The following is a 17,166-nucleotide window of genomic DNA, read 5'->3' as shown; positions in this document are numbered from 1 at the left end:
TTCCTGTTAGGTTCTGCCAGTGGGAAGCATTTGCAAAAAAATGGAAAATGGGAGGAGGGAAAAACAACTCTCCTGCTTCTGTTCCAGATGTCCTGGAAGCATCTTTGACAGCGGTGGTGACAGAGGTGTTGGTAATGGGTGTGGGGTAGTGGATGCAGAAGCAGCCTGTAAATGTCAGCTCCTGGGATTTTCTTTTTTCCCAACAGCTGTGTTCATTCAGGGCACTTAATAGCATATTGATTTGTTTGCATTAACATCATATCTCAAGCATATCCATTGACCTGTTTCAAATGAAACCTCCCTTCAATGGTGGTGTGAAGTGTCCAGAGTTTGGCCAAGTGGAGACAACAACAGATGGAGCTGTCACTGGTGGCTGCTCCCATGGACAAGCAGGAAGCAGCATGACACGGACTGATTAGGTGGACAATAGGTGCAGAGTTCTGTTGTAGGGATTCTCTCCGGTTGTTTGTCCATGGAATGTGCCCCAAGTTGGAGTTCGTTCTTCAGTGGCTCATCAAGATGATGAAATTGGGGGAAAACTCTTGGATAATAAACACGAAGGTCTTTGGTATTTTACAGTTCTTTGCAGATAAAAAAAGATGCTGATTTTGACTGGGAGCACCTCCATGCCTGGCAGGAAGATGGTGTAGCCCAAGAATTCTGGGGAAATAGACTTGCAGGCGTATTTTAATTAATTAAACTAAATTAATTAATTTAATGCAGGGGAGATGGGTTCGAGCCCTGGTCCGGGAGGATCCCACATGCCACTGAGCAACTGAGCCCGTGCGCCACAACTGCTGAGCCTGCGCTCTGGAGCCTGAGTGCCAGAACTGCTGAAGCCCGCGCACCTGGAGCCCGTGCTCCGTGACGAGAGAGGCCACCGCAGTGGGAGGCCCGCGCACCACAGTGAAGCATAGCCCCCTCTTCCCACAACTGGGGAGAGCCTGTGCACAGCAATGGAGACCCAGTGCAGCCAAAAAAAAAAAATAAATAAAAGATACATGGGTGTTCTCCAGTAGCAGTCAGGCGGGGCAAGGGGTTTGACTTATGTGGACATCTGATTTCAGAGTCAGGTTCTATTTTGGAAGTTTTCAGAGTCTCCCAAGTCTGACAGGAAATGGACAGGGTTATCGTAGTTCTGTACTGAGTAGGAGTCGGAAGACGTGGAACAGATACAGGTTCCTTGCTAGCCTGGGGTTCCCTTGCGAACACTGCCTTCCCTCGCTCTCCCACTCCAGCTACCTAGGACCCTCCTTTGCCCAACAAAAATTCTTTCTTCTGCTATGTTCTTCCTCCCATATAATCTGTTACCATCTGGTCACCCGTTCTGTTTGTTCTTAACTCTAAACTGTCTCCTGAATTTGACCTTTCCTTCTTTCTCCCCAAACCACTGCCCTAGTTTTGGTAAACTCATCATTGACGTTGTTGTTCACCTGGGGTTACCTGCCTCAGTCTTTCCAACCCATTCTTATACAACACTGTCAAAAGTATTTTCCGGGCTTCCCTGGTGGCGCAGTGGTTGAGAGTCTGCCTGCCGATGCAGGGGACACGGGTTCGAGCCCCGGTCTGGGAGGATCCCACATGCCGCGGGGCAGCTGGGCCCGTGCGCCACAACTGCTGAGCCTGCGCGTCCGGAGCCTGTGCTCCGCAACGAGAGAGGCCGCGATGGTGAGAGGCCCGCGCACAGCGATGAAGAGTGGCCCCCGCTCGCCGCCAACTAGGGAAAGCCCTCGCGCAGAAACGAAGACCCGACACAGCCAAAAATAAATAAATAAATAAATAATTTAAAAAAAAAAAAAAAAAGTATTTTCCAAGAACCCACAATTTGATCATGGCAAAACCTTTTTAAACATTCTTCTATTTTGACTCGACAGCAACTCATGAAGTTATAACACAAGGGCCTTCTCCATCTGGCCTCAGCTTCCTTTTCAAGGCTCGCGTGTTGCTACTTCCACTGTATACACTGTAAGTTAGCCTCACAGAGTACTTGCCTTCCCACGATCACACCATGCAATTTCTCAACAAATTTATAACCTCCCCTTTTCCAGAAATGTTCTTTTTGGGGTTCTAGGCCAGGTGATCCTCTTAGCCCAGAGTGATCAAACTTCGCCCTATAGACCAAATCCAGATCTCCACATGGTCTCATAAATAAAGTTTTATTGGAACATGTTTGCCCATTCGTGTATCGCCATTGCCTGCTTTTGTGCTACAACATCAAAGCTGAGTATATATGACATAGACCATATAACTGGCAAACCTGAAAATACTGACTGTCTTTAACCTTTGCAGAAAAGGTTGCTGACCCCTGCTCTTAATCATCAAGGCCCAGATCAAATGGGACTGTGGAATTTATTCAAGACTTAAAGTTCTAAATCACTTCTTAAAATCCACATTTGCTTATGATTTACTTTTTTTCTTCTTGCCATACATCCTTTGGCAGGGACTCTGGGTTGTCAACTTTTAGTTTTTGTGTGTCTGAAAAGGTCTTTTTAAAAAAATTAATTAATTTAATTTATTTATGGCTGTGTTGGGTCTTCATTGCCGTGCGTGGGCTTTCTCTAGTTGCAGCGAGTGGGGGCTACTCTTCGTTGCGGTGCACGGGCTTCTCATTGCGGTGGCTTCTCTTGTTGCAAAGCACAGGCTCTAGGGCGCGCCAGCTTCAGTAGTTGTGGCACGTGGGCTCTGTAGTTGTGGCTCATGGGCTCTAGAGCACAGGCTCAGTAGTTGTGGTGCACCGGCTTAGTTGCTCTGCAGCATGTGGGATCTTCCCAGACCAGGACTTGAACCCCTGTCCCCTGCGTTGGCAGGCGGATTCTTAACCACTGCACCACCAGGGAAGTCCCTGAAAATGTCTCGAATTCTTCCCCCCCTAGAGTAATGGTATAGCCGGCTCATTCCCATTCCACCTTCCTGCAGAGCCTGGAAAAGGGAAAAGGTAAGGTTTCCTTGCATTCCCTTGCAGCTAGAGTTCTGGATGCAAATTGGTTTCACCAGTGAGATGCATGCAGGCAAGACTTGGAAGGCAGAAGTGAGACAGAGCTACTTTCTTTTCATCTTTGGATGTCCTGCTGGAAAGCACGACTGGGGTGTGGGAGGGTAATCATGCTGGAGGCAGCAGCTATGCTGAGGGATCCAATGCCCCTACATCAGCTTCTGGATTCTAACTCCCCGACTGCTGTTCATGTTGTTTTTCTGTTTGTTTTTAGTTTGTTTTCTCCCAGTAGTGGCTTCCCATCTCTTCTCACATCTGATATTGGCAAAGTTAGGATCCCCTCAGGTGGGTCTGTTGTGCTTTTGAGTCATTCATGGGGTTCCAGTCTGGAGCCCATTCATCCAGTCTTCTAATGATTTTATGAGCATTTAACTCCTCGTATTAAAATCCTTTTCAGTCTAATTTGGTTTATGTTTCTACTTTGATCTCTGATAAAATGCCCTAGAGTAAGAAAAGCATTTCCTCCAACTCCATTATGTACTATGAGTTTGGGGGGTTTTTGCCTTTTTTTTTTTTTTTTTTTTTTGGTACGCGGGCCTCTCACTGTTGTGGCCTCTCCCGTTGTGGAGCACAGGCTCCGGACGCGCAGGCTCAGTGGCCAGGGCTCACGGGCCCAGCCGCTCCGCGGCATATGGGATCTTCCTGGACCGGGGCACGAACCCGTGTCCCCTGCATCTGCAGGCGGATTCTCAACCACTGTGCCACCAGGGAAGCCCTGAGTTTTTAATAAATGACACATGATGAATACCTTCTCTTGAAAAAGTTCAAACATTACAAGAAAAATAAAGCCAAGCATGAAATTTTCCCATTCTCAATCCTCCCTCAATTTTCACTCCCTCTCACAGAAAAAAAAAAAAACTTGTTTGATATGCATCTTCTGCTCCCCTTGGTCTACATATAATATATATTTATATACATTGATATATACATACACACATATGTATATGTATCTCTGTTTTACATAAACGGGACCATACTGTATAAATGTTCCTATATTGTTCTCTTTTTACTTAACTCTATTGTTGTCTTGGAGGTAATTCCTTCATTATGTATGGGTCTACTTGATTCCTTTTATCATCTGAATAGAATTTCAAGTGTGGATACACCCAAATTTAAAAACTGTGTGTGCATTAGTCTGGATTCCAACAGAAAACAGATGGCACATTCAAACTAGGATAATTTAGGGACGTTTATCACCAAAGGGCTAACTATAAATAACTATAAAGTTAAGGATGGGTGTGGAGGAGCTGTGAGAGTCTGGACACAACAGTAGCAGAGCCCTTACCACCCACCAGGCCTGAAGGTATAAAAGGAGAAAGGGGTTACCAAGCCTGAGATTAAAATGCTTCATTGGCCATTGAAATTTGATCAGCTTTGACTTTGTGGCAGGTGAGGTAGTTATACTCCTGAAGCTAAACTTTGGAGACTCTAAGTTTAAGCGTCTGAATAGAGGGGCCTGCCAGATGTGAAAATGTTCCCTGTGGATATTCTAAGAATTTTAGGCAGAGAATAGATGTTGAGTTGTCATGTAGCCAACTTCTCTATTTGAACATGTTTCTTTTAAATTAAATATCAAAGGTTGTGATTGTGGTAAGAATGAATTCAGGTAGATTGAAGAGTTTAAGTCAAAAAAGTTGAAATGTTAGAAATCTTGCTGAAAATAAACCAGAGTATTTTCAGTTGTGTAGAGAAATCCAAATTTTATATTTGAAGGAATAGATTTCATAAGATGGACCATAAATGTGAAACATCTGCACAATAAGGAGAAATGAAAAGAAAATGCCCTGAGTTTCTTTTTGCCACATGTTATACACCTCCCTCCCCGCCCCTCAATGTTGAAAACTCTTAAATGGGGTAACAGGAAAATTAACTAGATGAAACATTGTATAGACATGAAAATTATAATCTGGAAACTTGATAAAAACATGAACAAATGTGTATAAGGAAAAAGATCTGAATATAAGTATATGATTATAACTAAGTGGAATATTTTACTAAGATATTTTATAAAGGAGATCAGATATGAAAGGAATATGTAAGACATAGGACTTGTTCTGATAATAGGGTTGAAGGATTGGGAGTAGTTTATTCTTTTATATTATAGTTAAAAACAAGTATCATGTTCATCTGCAATCTATTCCAATATTTGGAAGTTCTGAACTCTGGAACTTAGGTAAAATGTCAGTATTATGAATAATCCATTCCTTTGTACAATTGTACTCTTTTGCACCTTTTGATGATCCTTGCAGAATTATCCTTTCAAGTAATATTAACCTTCTGGTGTGTATACTAATGATCTAATTAGATCTCACTATATTATATTCAGGTTAATCAGGATGCTTCAAAAAACTATGATTCTGTGCAAAAGATTTTAAGTTTAATTAGGTCCCATTTGTTTATTTTTGTTTTTATTTCCATTACTTTAGGAGACGGATCTAAAAAGATACTGCTGTGATTTATGTCAAAGAGTGTTCTGCCTATGTTTTCCTCTAGGAGTTTTATAGTATCTGGTCTTACATTGAGGTCTTTAATCCATTTTGAGTTTATTTTTGTGTATGGTATTAGGGAGTGTTCTAATTTCATTCTTTTACATGTAGCTGTCCAGTTTTCACAGCACCATTTACTAAAAGGACTGTCTTTTTTCTGTTGTATATTCTTGCCTCCTTTGTCGTAGATTAATTGACCATAGGGGCGTGGGTTTATTTCTGGGCTTTCCACCCTGCTCAATTGATCTACAAATGTCTGTTTTTGTGCCAGTACCATACTGCTTTGATTACTGTGGCTTTGTTAGTAAAGTCTGAAGTCAGGGAGCCTGATTCCTCCAACTCTGTTTTTCTTTCTCAAGATTGCTATTGGCTAGTTGTGTTTCCATACATATTAAAAAAAATTTTTGTTCTGGTTCTGTGAAAAAAGCAATTAGTAATTTGATGAGGATTGCATTGAATCTGTAGATTGCCTTGGGTAGTACAGTCATTTTAAAACAAACTATGGTTACTAAAGGGGAAAGGGGGGTAGGGATAAATTAGGAGGTTGATATTAACACATACACACTGCTATACATAAAATAGTTAACCAACAAGGACCTACTGTGTAGCACAGGGAACTATACTCAATATTTTGTAACTTGTAAGGGAAAAGAATCTGAAAAAGAATATCTCTATCCTTATCAATCAATCAATCTATCTGTCCAAATCACTGTGCTGTATGCTTGAAACTAACACAACATTGTAAATCAACTATACTTAAATACAACTGAAAAAATTAAAAAAAAATAATAAAAAAAGAAGTAGGCACCAAGGTGGGGGGGAAGCTATGATTCCATAATGGCTCATAAAGGCAAAACTTTTAAGATTTATTGGGAAAACTATTTGAGAACTTTAAATTCCTTCTAAAATTGTGAAATAGACACTGATAATACTTACATGAAAAAGAGGATAAATTCTTTTGCAAGGACCACACCATTTTGCTGAAAATTCAATTACTACAAGTTTGTTTTCGGCAGATTTCAAAAGTGCTTTTAATTCATCCTGAGACCAGAGCATAAATGAGGAAATGTGCACAATCACTGAATCTCATAATGTCTTGCTGGGAATAAAATGACAGCTTAGTTATGGTGCCCCACCCCATTGTTCTCCAGGGAATCCAACCTTTTCTAAATGTCCTTGAGGGCATATACATATATTTATCTTTCTAAGTATACATAAGTGGTGATAAACCCACACAAAAAGGTTAGGATTCTATTTACCAGATGGGTTGGTAATGGTGGTTGGTAATGGTTGGATACCTCTGGGGAGAGACTGAGATTGGATAGTGAGAGATGAGGGGTGGAGGGTGGGGATGAATGGTTGTTCAAGGTGGACATCTATATTTGATTTTTTAAACAAGGATCTAAACATGCATTAACAGAGAAATCTAAAGGAGAGCTAATCTAATACCTTGAATCATTTCTTGTTTTTGTTTTGTTTAGTTTTGGGGGGGTGGGCTGATCATTATTAAAGATATAGTTAATACCATATATTTAAGGATTAGACATGCTTCTTGCTGAATGTCTTAAGTGAATTTTTTCTACCAACTGTCTGTATCATCTAAGTAAAGTAAGATTTTCCCTCCTGGGACCTCAGATCATGGTATCTATGCTTGATTGCTTTGTGAACAATGTCCTACACTAGTTATTTCATGCATGGCTTGTCTTTCCAACAAATCCCTACAGAACTCAATCCTGACTCACTTCTGTGCCTCCATGGCCCCTAACTGGCACATGGTAAGTGCTCATGGAGCATTTAGTTGATGAATGAATGATCTGCTAATACATAGTATTCTGTTCAAGATTTATTTTCCTTTTCTCACTGGAATTCTACCAAGAGTATCTAATTTACTCTGTGCTTGGTATTCTCTTCCTTAATCTCTACAACTACCCTTGCAGTGGACATTATTATTATTATCCCAATTTCACAGATGGAAAAACTAACATTTATTAACTTTCTCATGGTTAACCAGCTGGTGAGTGGTGTAGTTGGGATTGTTAACCTAGTATGCTTGACCCCAGAGTCCATTTCCTTAACCACTATACAAAATCGTCTCCTGAGTTCTTTATAGTAATGGGGCTCACTCTTCCTCTCTCTGGCCCAAATGCCATCATGTGCTTATACCTGGACCACTAATTAATATGGAGGGATGGGATCACCAATTGAGTTAAATCAATCAGGGCCTATCACTGGAGATAGGGATAGGGTTTATTCCATACAGATGGCTTATACTTTATAATAGGGGAGTCTTGACAATTACATTGCCATTTGATTTACTTTCAAGCAGTGAAACGGATGACTCAAAGAAGACGTGCTCTTCCTTTACCAATATTCCTCCAAGAGAGGAGTGATTAACTTTTCAGAAAGCCATGCCAAGCCTCCACTTCTCACTTGCTTCTGAAGTTATAAGGTAGATGCCATCCTCAAAAGCATACATGTCTTCACTTCTCAGTAGTTGTTAGGGTGTGTAAAATGGACTACCAATGAATTTGACTTGGCTAAGTTCTCTGAAGGTAATACTCCCATGGTATGCATAGTGATCCCACATGTATCTATTGAGGCTCACTCTATGCCAGCTACTGGACACACTGCTAGGATATAGCATGGACAAAAAACCCAAAACATTCCACCTGCTGCCTTCATGGAGCTTACATTTGGTGGGGAAGCCAATGGTAAGATTAATAAGTAAAATATATAGTAAATTTGTGATCATTGCTAATAAAGAAAAAAGGAGAAGAATAAAACAGGAGGGAAGGATGGGAGCTGGATTACAATCACAGTTGGGGTGGCCAAGGTCCACCTCGATGTGACATTTGAATAAAGACATAAAGGAGACAATAGGCCCTCAGAATAGGTCTCTGAGGAAGAGATGGAGAGGGCTTCTCGGAGGATGATTGAGACCCCAAGCTACTCTATTAGAGTCCCAGAAAACCAAAAAAAAAAAAAGAATTACCAAAATCATTAGCAAGTGTGTGCTATTTTTAAAACATTTTTTTATGTCAAAGGTACATGGCAATGCCTTCTTTCAATCTGGTTGCTCTCATATTTGTGATCTTACATACAGGCACATTTGGGGAAAGTGATAAAAGTCTAATTCTGAGGGTGCTAGTGGAGGGAAGACCCAGTCCCTACGTGTCCCCCTTCCCTCCAGCTCCTGGTCCTCCTGTAACGTGGTCACATCAGAATGTCTGGATGCTAAATGCCTGCTCTACCTCTAAATGATGTAGGTCCTTAACCACTCTTTTAGAGGCAATTTTCTTTACATAAAGAATTATCCCTGGCCCATATATGTATTGAGATTTGCTGTGGCAGTACCATTGGACAATGGATGGAAAGTGCTTTTATGAAATACCACCTAAACACTTGTTAATGCCACTGGTCCATTCTATAGGCATGTCTAGGGGTTCTGTTCTCTTTCCTGGGATAAGAGAAATATGTGGACTATTTTACTTCCATAAAATTTTCCAGGTACAACTAAGGTAAAATTGGTGGGATCAGGTACAGGATGGGTTATGTTAGGAGTTGGCCTGGATCCAGCTAGAGTCAGAGCAAGAAATGAGATGGAGGAAGAGTTAAAACTCTTTTTGATCAATTTTTCTCTTGCTACTCTCTAGAGAGTGCCATCCCTCAAGAAACAACATGAAGAACAAGCATTAAAAAATAAAAATCTCCTCTTGCTACAGAGCAATGAAGTAGTAATGGATGGAGGAAATATTCCTTAAAGTTTATCAAATCTTCTCTCAAGATGTCTCTTTTGAAATACTTCTTGAAGCCAAATAAATACTTGCCATGTCTCTAATATTCTGCACCATGATTTACACCTGGGAATTGCTGACAAAATTCTCCTGTTGTTTCAGTTGGCTGACTGTAGCTGTCTCTTATCAACTGTAGGATCCTAGACGGAATATAAGGGTACCTTCTCTATGACATCATTGAACATGACATCTTAGAATCTGGAACTTTGGCAGACATGGAGCTAATTTCATTTTTATGCTATGACTAGTTAGTCAGTGTGTGGTCAGCCAAAAATCAGCCAACTGCTGGCCTTGTGTGCAGAATCAAAAACGTATCTGTCTCTTGTTAATCTTCTACTACCTATTTCCATGCATCCCCGCTCCCTTCCCCAGCCCTGGCAACCACCAAATGAGAAATAAGCAAGGTAATATTAAATAGATGAAAGTTAGTTTCATTTAGGATTTTGAAAAGATTAGTTTGCAGTTGAGAAAGATACTAAAGCCTAATCCTATTATAATGTTTCTTGTACATTTGGTTTTATGAGTCACAGATTCCCTAAACTTTGTCATTTTTGCTCTAATTATTTAGGAAGTAATGAAATTTCACTTTCATGGGCTGGACCAGGGGTTGGCCGACTTTTTCTGTCAAGAACCAGATAATATTTGGGGCTTTATGGACCACATGCAGTCTTTGGTTCATATTCTTTGTTTTTCAATCTTTTAAAAATGTAAACATTTTTAGCTGCTGGGCCTTACAAAAATAGTAGCAGCTTGCCAAACTCTGCACATGATGATTTGTTATTTTTCAGAATTTAATGTCAGAAGAAAACCCAAACATGGCCACGACCAATGTTCCTCAGACCTTCCTCAGAGCAACAACAACAGCCATTACCACAAAGTAAGAAACTGCAGAATTCTACAATAAAACAGAACCAGTAAAATAATTCTTTCTGTTTTTTCCACTCCTCCATTCAGGTCTCTCAGGAATGAATTATCTGCCTTTCTTTTTAGTGTGTGTTAGATGAAGAGCTATGAATATTTCTTGTACAGCCTTGGCCAAGTTGTTTTTTGTTGCTTCCCAGCACCCATTTCTTCCACTTTCTACCAAAAATACATGGATTTTTCTGTGGGTGAATTTATCCCTCCTCCATTTTATAGCAGCTATGCAGTTTGTATGGGATTAATCTAAATCCAGGGTTCGACCGTGATGATCTTAATCCAACCAACAATCCTATCTTTAGGCCAAGGGTTAATCACAAGAGAACAAGAAAGCAAGAGAAAGCAATTCCTAGCCCTTGTGACAGTTACTGAAATTTCCTCTTTCTTTATCTGGATGTAAACAAGATGCTGGCTGGCAGGTGTTATAAAACACACAGGAACCCAGTCTTTAAGACCGATGTTTCAGAAAGCAGTGAGGCGACAGAGAAGAAACCTGGGTTTTTGGTTTGGTCCACTGGATGAAATGTTGCTGGAAGTGCTATCTAAGCCTGATATTTGTTTCCACAGACAGCCAATTCCTTTACAGTTTAACCTGAATTAAGCTGGAATTTCTAATACTTACGTGGTAAACACTCAGATACAGTATTACAGAAATTTCTCCATTTGGGTCAAACCGCAAGAACTATGACTCAACATTGTCACTGGTGTTTAAAAATCTCTCAAACAAGCCACACAATAGTAGAGCAAAATCTAACTTTAGGATTGAGGAATCTAATTTCTGGCCTGCAATGCGTCCAGACTCAAAATAGTCATTAATGCTCTGAAATAACTATTTACCAACTGGCGTTCCAGTAATCTTAGTTCCTTTCTGAGCCTCCCTTACTGCTGAATATTTATCATGGGAGAAGGTGGAAGGAAAATGAGCTTTAGACTCAGATAAATGTTATTATTCCACTTTATGGTATATGAGAGGCACTAAACTTGCATAAAACAACTTGGTTTCAAACCTGAGTGCTGCTATTGTGAGCTCTTGAGCAAATTACTGCTTATCTAATCTTCTATTTCCTCATCTGTGAAGTGGAGAGAGCGCTCACCTCTTAGGGATATGAGAACAGATATAAAGAAGTCTAGTGACGTGTGTACAGCTCCTAGCTGAAGCCAGCAAAGGCATGCACCATTCTGGCTTTCCAAGTTTCTACTTCGGAAAGGGTTTTCTTACCGCTTAGCAAACAGAAAGCAGACCACAACCCAATGTGCTCTCTTCTGAGCTGGCAGAGCTCTAAAAAGGAGAAGCAACATAGGTTGTAACCTAATGTCCACAAGCTTCTGATGGCCCACTATGATGCTCATACCATAGGGTTGGCCAACACTGGTAAACTGGAATGTTGTAGGAATAAACAAAGCTTCTTAACGTACCTTGCAAAGAGTCCTAAGGTCTGGCAATGCTGGGCCTTTCATTTTGTGTCACATGATGACTGTCAGGTGGAGCTCAGTGGCTGCCCCTCTGGAGGGGGCATGCTCTTTCCAGCTGAGTCCTGTCCCCATCGTCTTCCATGGCTTCCAGAACCCAAGGTGGAGTGGCAAGAAGCCATTTTCCTTGTGGGTGTGCAGCTATTTGTCTTCTACCACGATAACAGATATGTGGAGCATTTCTATTGTCTTGCCATTGTCTGTTGTACTCTTGTTTCTTTGTCCCTGGGGTGCTTTGCTTATTAATATTACTTGCCCGGCTTCTACTGGCATTTGAGTTGGAGACTCCCGATTTTGGTGCTTCTACCATCACAGCCGGGAATTTTATTCATGGTTATCCACTGAAGATCCTATCATTGCCTCTCCTTCTTCTTTTCTGTCTTTTTCATTCAAGAAGGAAAGGTAGATGTTGACACATATTGAACATCTTCCAAGCCCTCGGTTGAGAACCACTGTTTTGAAGTGTGGGCTCCCTTCTTGGCATCAGTTTCATTTATGTTATTTTGCAAATACCCTGTTAGTTATGGTGATTGTGTCCACTCTATAGATGAGATAATCGAGGTGCAGCCAGCTTAGATAACTTATCCTAGATGGAATCAATTTAGAATTCAAGTCTGGGTCACCTGTCAGATAGGGAGGAACAACAGGGTCAGCCGGAATCTGCGGGTCCCTTAGAAAGCTACCTAGCACTGGATGAACTGAATGCAGTGCATTCTTTTCTCTGCATCAGAAGCTATCCATCATCTCTACTATTCTTTTCCTTATGGAATATAGATCTTCTTGAACTTCTCTCCACTGCATTTGGAAAGGAGATGGTACAGAATTAACTCTCAGGCACAGCTACTTAACCAACAAACTCCTGCCGTGTCCCTGGGTTCCCAGAAGTGGAGCAAGGCTGGGCCAGGACTTCTGCCTTCTGGCACTAGTGCTTGTAGACTTTTCCACAGAATTAGCTGCTAAGCAGCTTGCCCAGCCCAAGGGCAGGGAGAGTACAAGCCGATGGATCACAGAAGTCTGTTTATATCCAACTGGAATCAAGCACTATTAAAGTCCAGGAAAAGCGCTGTTAAAGTCCAGGAAATGACCAAGTTCATAAAAACAGACATCTTTTTTATGTTTTGCCGAGAAAGTGCTTAGTTGGTAAGCAGGGCAATTTCTAGTCCTGGATAAAAGCTCCTAGTCAAGTATTTTCTAGAAAAGGGAACTCTAGCCTTTCTTTTTACACTTGACTGCCTTCTTTGTTTCCCCGACAGGCACTCACACATAATTTTCCTAGACTCATTTCTGACCTCAGTGTTGGAATCATGAAGCTCCAAAACAGTCTGGGTGGAGTCTCTTTCTGAGAAGTCAGGGTTGCATTAAAAAAAAAAAAAAAATTATTCAGGGGTGGAAGCCGGAGAGTGGGTTGGGAATTTGAAATCTTGAAGACATTGGCAAGAAAAAAAACAGAGAGTGGGAAGAAAAGTAAAGAGGGAAAGGGAGAAAAGAAAGCGCAAGAGAGGAAGAGCAAAAGAGGGTCAAGTGAAAAAAATTTTTAAAAGAACAACTACAAAATAAGAATAAAGAGATAAATCATTCACATACATGACTTGTAATCCACCTGAGAACTTACAGAGACACGCCAAAATGTGAAGGACCACAGAAGCAGATAGAGAACTATTTAGTACAAAACTCAGATCATTATTAGTCTTGTCCTAAGGAAAAAAAGCCAGTTTATTCTCTCTTACCAAAGACTCCGGTGGGTGCTATCTTCCTCTTCCTGTCAGTTTAGGCTTTAGTTGAGTGGTGAGAGGGGGAAGTTCGAGGATACGTATGAGGAAGAAGGGGCTGTTCTGAAGTGCTCTGCAGCCGAGCTCTAGAATTACAGCCACTATGAGGTGTTGCTACTTGGTACGCTCACAGACTAACAGTATCAGCACCACCTGTGAATTTGTTAAAAGAAAAAAATGAAAGAAGCTACAGGAACTACAACAACAACAACAAAGAATAAGAAACGAAAGGAGGAGGACGAGAAGGGAGTTGTATACAGAGAGAATAAAGGATTTATAAGGAAGACTTTCATTATGTGGATGAGAAGCGTGAATTCCCTTTAGAAGACCTTGCTATTCAAGGTCATAGACAGTGGAATCACCTGGAGGCTTGAGAGAAAAGCAGAATTTCAGGCTCTATCCCAGACGCTTGATAGAAAAGCAGAATTTCAGGCTCTATCCCAGACGCTTGATAGAAAAGCAGAATTTCAGGCTCTATCCCAGATGCACTGAATAAGAATCTGTATTACAAGATTCCCCAGGTGATTCTTATGCATACTGGTGTTTGAGAAGTGCTGCTCTAGAGATCCGTATCTATCAGGGAGCTGCCTGGGAACTGTGAGAAATGCAAATTCTCAGGCCCCATCCTGGACCGGATGAATCAGAATCTCTGAGGGCGGGGCCCAGATGTGTGTTTAAACTAGCTCTCCAGGTGATTCTGCTGGGCGTTCAAGTTAGAGAACAGCTAGGCTAGAAGTTTTTTGCTCACAGTGGGATTGATGTATGTCGGATTGATTTATGTCAGTCTGGTGTATCACGCCTTCAACACCATAATGATGCAGGAACATCAATCAAAACTATCTCACACACTTGGGAATTCCCTGGAGGTCCAGTAGTTAGGACTCTGCGCTTTCACTGCTGAGGGCCCTGGTTCAATCCCAGGTCGGGGAACTAACATCCCACGAGCCGTGTGGCGCGGCCAAAAACAAAAAACCAAAAAAACCAAAAACAACTCACACCCTGAGTGACTTGGGCACTGATCAGTCCAAATGGACAACAGCTGTGCATCAGCTCAGCTGGTGCCTGGCCAGGTATTAACCCTTTCAGTTGCTAGATTGGGGGAGATCCAGGGTGTCCAAGGGGAAGGACTGGGACAGCCTCAATGAGGTGGGACATGAGTGCAGAGGCTACTTATCGGCCATTATACCTTCCCATAATTTAACAGCTTGTTCAACTGGCCATACCTGCACGTATCGGCTAAAGATCAGCCTTGTGATATTGATGAAAAATGCAACAACTGCTCTTCCCAGACATCAAGGGCAACTGCAACATTCAGAAGTGAGTCATTTACCAGGAAAAATGCTTATTCAAACTAAACAAGCACATTTGCTTGGAATTTCAGCACTGAGATGGGACTATAACCTTCAGTGATCCCTTCACTAGTAGGAAGCAAAACTCTGCTAGGTCCCTGGGCCGACGGCTAGTCTATGGGACAGAGCAGGAAGGAGCTCTATTATTTGAAAGGCACTTGGCATTGGCTCAGGGTTATGGGGCAGGAGTCACAATGGCATGTAGTATGAATAGTACACAGCTCAGATAGTGGGGAGAAAAAGAAAGGCAAGAGGCCAAGGACTCATAGAAAGACCAAAACAGACCAAAAAGCATCACCCAATCCCTACAACACACCTTCAGGGAAGTGAATGAAACTGTATGTATCAAAAACTGCGCCAAAGGCAAAGTTTACAAAAGGTAAGTTATTTAGTATTATGGCAATTATAACCATCATGGGGCAATTTCTGCCAGCCTGGGGCAAACTCATGCCTCTGGCTTTTGTGGGCTGTGGCTGCAGTGCACGGCTGTGAGATGCGTATGCACTGTGGTAATAGTAAAAAAAAAAACTTGTACATCATTACCCCAAACTTCTTAGATTCGGATCCTGAAAGTCCTTGGATTTTCCTTCAGGCATGGAAAGAGCTGGAACACAGACTGAGGTCAGGGAAATGCCTGTCACTTGGAGTGAGGGAGACGTTACATGTGAGTCAGTTTAGAACACGATCTGCTTGAATCAGCAAACATTCTGTAAACACAGAAAAAGGACCTCAGGGTGCCCTCGGATAAACTGAGGCTCAGGGAAGCACCAGGGAGGAGAATTGACTAAAGCCACGTCATTGCTTCTTTCCTACTGAAAGGTCCCTTTGTTTTCTTTATATTAGAAAACACTGGCGTCTTCATTTACTTCTCTCATGGCCACAGGTGGCTTACAGTCCTCCAAAAGCCTCCAAGCCTTCCTGTAAAAAATCTATAGTTAATTGTGTCTTCCTGATTGCTTTTATTATAAAAACATTTCAAAATACTGAGAACAGGAAAGTAGAAAAATAATTAACTGAGATACTATTTCCAAGACTGTATTATCACCACTGTTTATAGTTTGATGTTATACACACACAGATGTAATTTAGTTTAAGCAAATCACCATTTCATTACTATCTGATTTTGCATTTTGCTCTCTCCCTTAATGTTATGCCAGGGGCATTTTCCCATTATCTAATGAACTCAGACGCACTTGATTTGTAATTGTTGCATACCATTCTATAATTTGGGTGCATTGTGTTTTAACTGGCTTTTTTCTCATGCTCTTTACAAACTTACAGTCACAAAACAACATCACAGAAGACTGTGTCTCTCCAATAAGTAATTGTGGAAACTCTTATTTTCGGAGAGTAACTTCCTAGGAATTTACTATTTTTAGTGATCTTGATGCAAACTTCCTTCTTGAGTGCTTGCGCCAATTTACAGACACCAGCACATCCGTGAACTTGCTCACCTTGCCATACCATCACCAGCGTTAGCACTGATTTTTATGACTTTCATTATTCTTTGTTAAATGGATAGGAAAGCTGATATATTACTATAGTTTTAATTTGTATTTCCTTGATTACTAATATGGTTGAACATACTTCAACTTTTTATAAAATTACTTAGTATTTAATTTTTTATTAGGAAGTCTGAGTTTTAATTTGTGAAAGTCTTTATATTTTAAGTTTTTTGGTTATTAATAGTTTTTTAGGCACAGAAATTAATTTTTTAGTCAAATCTGTTGATCATGTCTTTTGTCATTTTTCCATTGATTGCATACTTGAAAAGATCCTCTCCTTTTATGGTTATTAGTGTATAGTCATATTTTTCCTAATAACAAAAAGTAACTTTACTTTTGAAACCTTTTCTGTAATGATCAAAACAATTATAAAAACCTAGGACAATCAAAATACAGAAAGGATAAAGGATGTACCCCCCTCAACAAATAAAATATTACATATATTCCTCCCCCATTGTATCCATGAACATTTTACTTTTTAATATTTTCACTACTTATTTTGTTGTTGAGGGAAGAGATGAGGATATACGTACATTTTTCTCGATTCAGTTTATGGGACATCAATCTATCTCTGTTGCTTTGTGATGTTTCCTATACAACCTGTTGAGATAATATCTGACATGGCAATGTTTAAGCATTTCTGTTTTTCACCCAGTGATTTGTGTGTTTATTCTTGCACCAGACCCACTTTTGTTTATTACACATTTAATTAAGATATAAAAGCTAATATTACTTGTCCATTGGAAACTTTTCTTAGGTATGAAAAAAGGGGGGGCAGGGATAGATTAGGAATTTGGGATTAATAGATACACACTACTATATATGAAATAGATAAAGGACTTACTGTATAGAACAGGGAACTATATTCAATATCTTATAAAAA

At 40.7% G+C, this 17,166-nt stretch overlaps 1 protein-coding gene across 2 annotated transcripts in view; it reads right to left on the bottom strand.

The window, feature by feature from the left end:
- TXNDC8 (thioredoxin domain containing 8) overlaps positions 1 to 14,717 on the bottom strand; it is a 47,752-nt gene extending 33,035 nt beyond the window's left edge. The window contains exons 1-3 of one of the 2 annotated variants that reach the window (XM_067040981.1): positions 14,653 to 14,717; positions 13,388 to 13,582; positions 11,607 to 12,283 (exon numbers count right to left, since the gene is read on the bottom strand). In XM_067040981.1, coding sequence (XP_066897082.1) covers positions 11,607 to 11,648 — 42 coding nt within the window. In that variant the 5' untranslated portion in view covers positions 11,649 to 12,283; positions 13,388 to 13,582; positions 14,653 to 14,717. Of the gene's footprint in view, positions 1 to 6,414; positions 6,520 to 9,305; positions 9,330 to 11,606; positions 12,284 to 13,387; positions 13,583 to 14,652 lie in introns of those variants that run through there. The other variant, XM_059072275.2, reaches the window with a different exon arrangement.
- Positions 14,718 to 17,166: the final 2,449 nt, after the last annotated feature.

Source organism: Kogia breviceps, chromosome 8 (assembly GCF_026419965.1).
Source record: "Kogia breviceps isolate mKogBre1 chromosome 8, mKogBre1 haplotype 1, whole genome shotgun sequence".
NCBI lineage: Eukaryota > Metazoa > Chordata > Mammalia > Artiodactyla > Physeteridae > Kogia > Kogia breviceps.
Note: the sequence above shows the minus strand (reverse complement) of the source record. Positions and strands in the feature narration are given on the sequence as shown.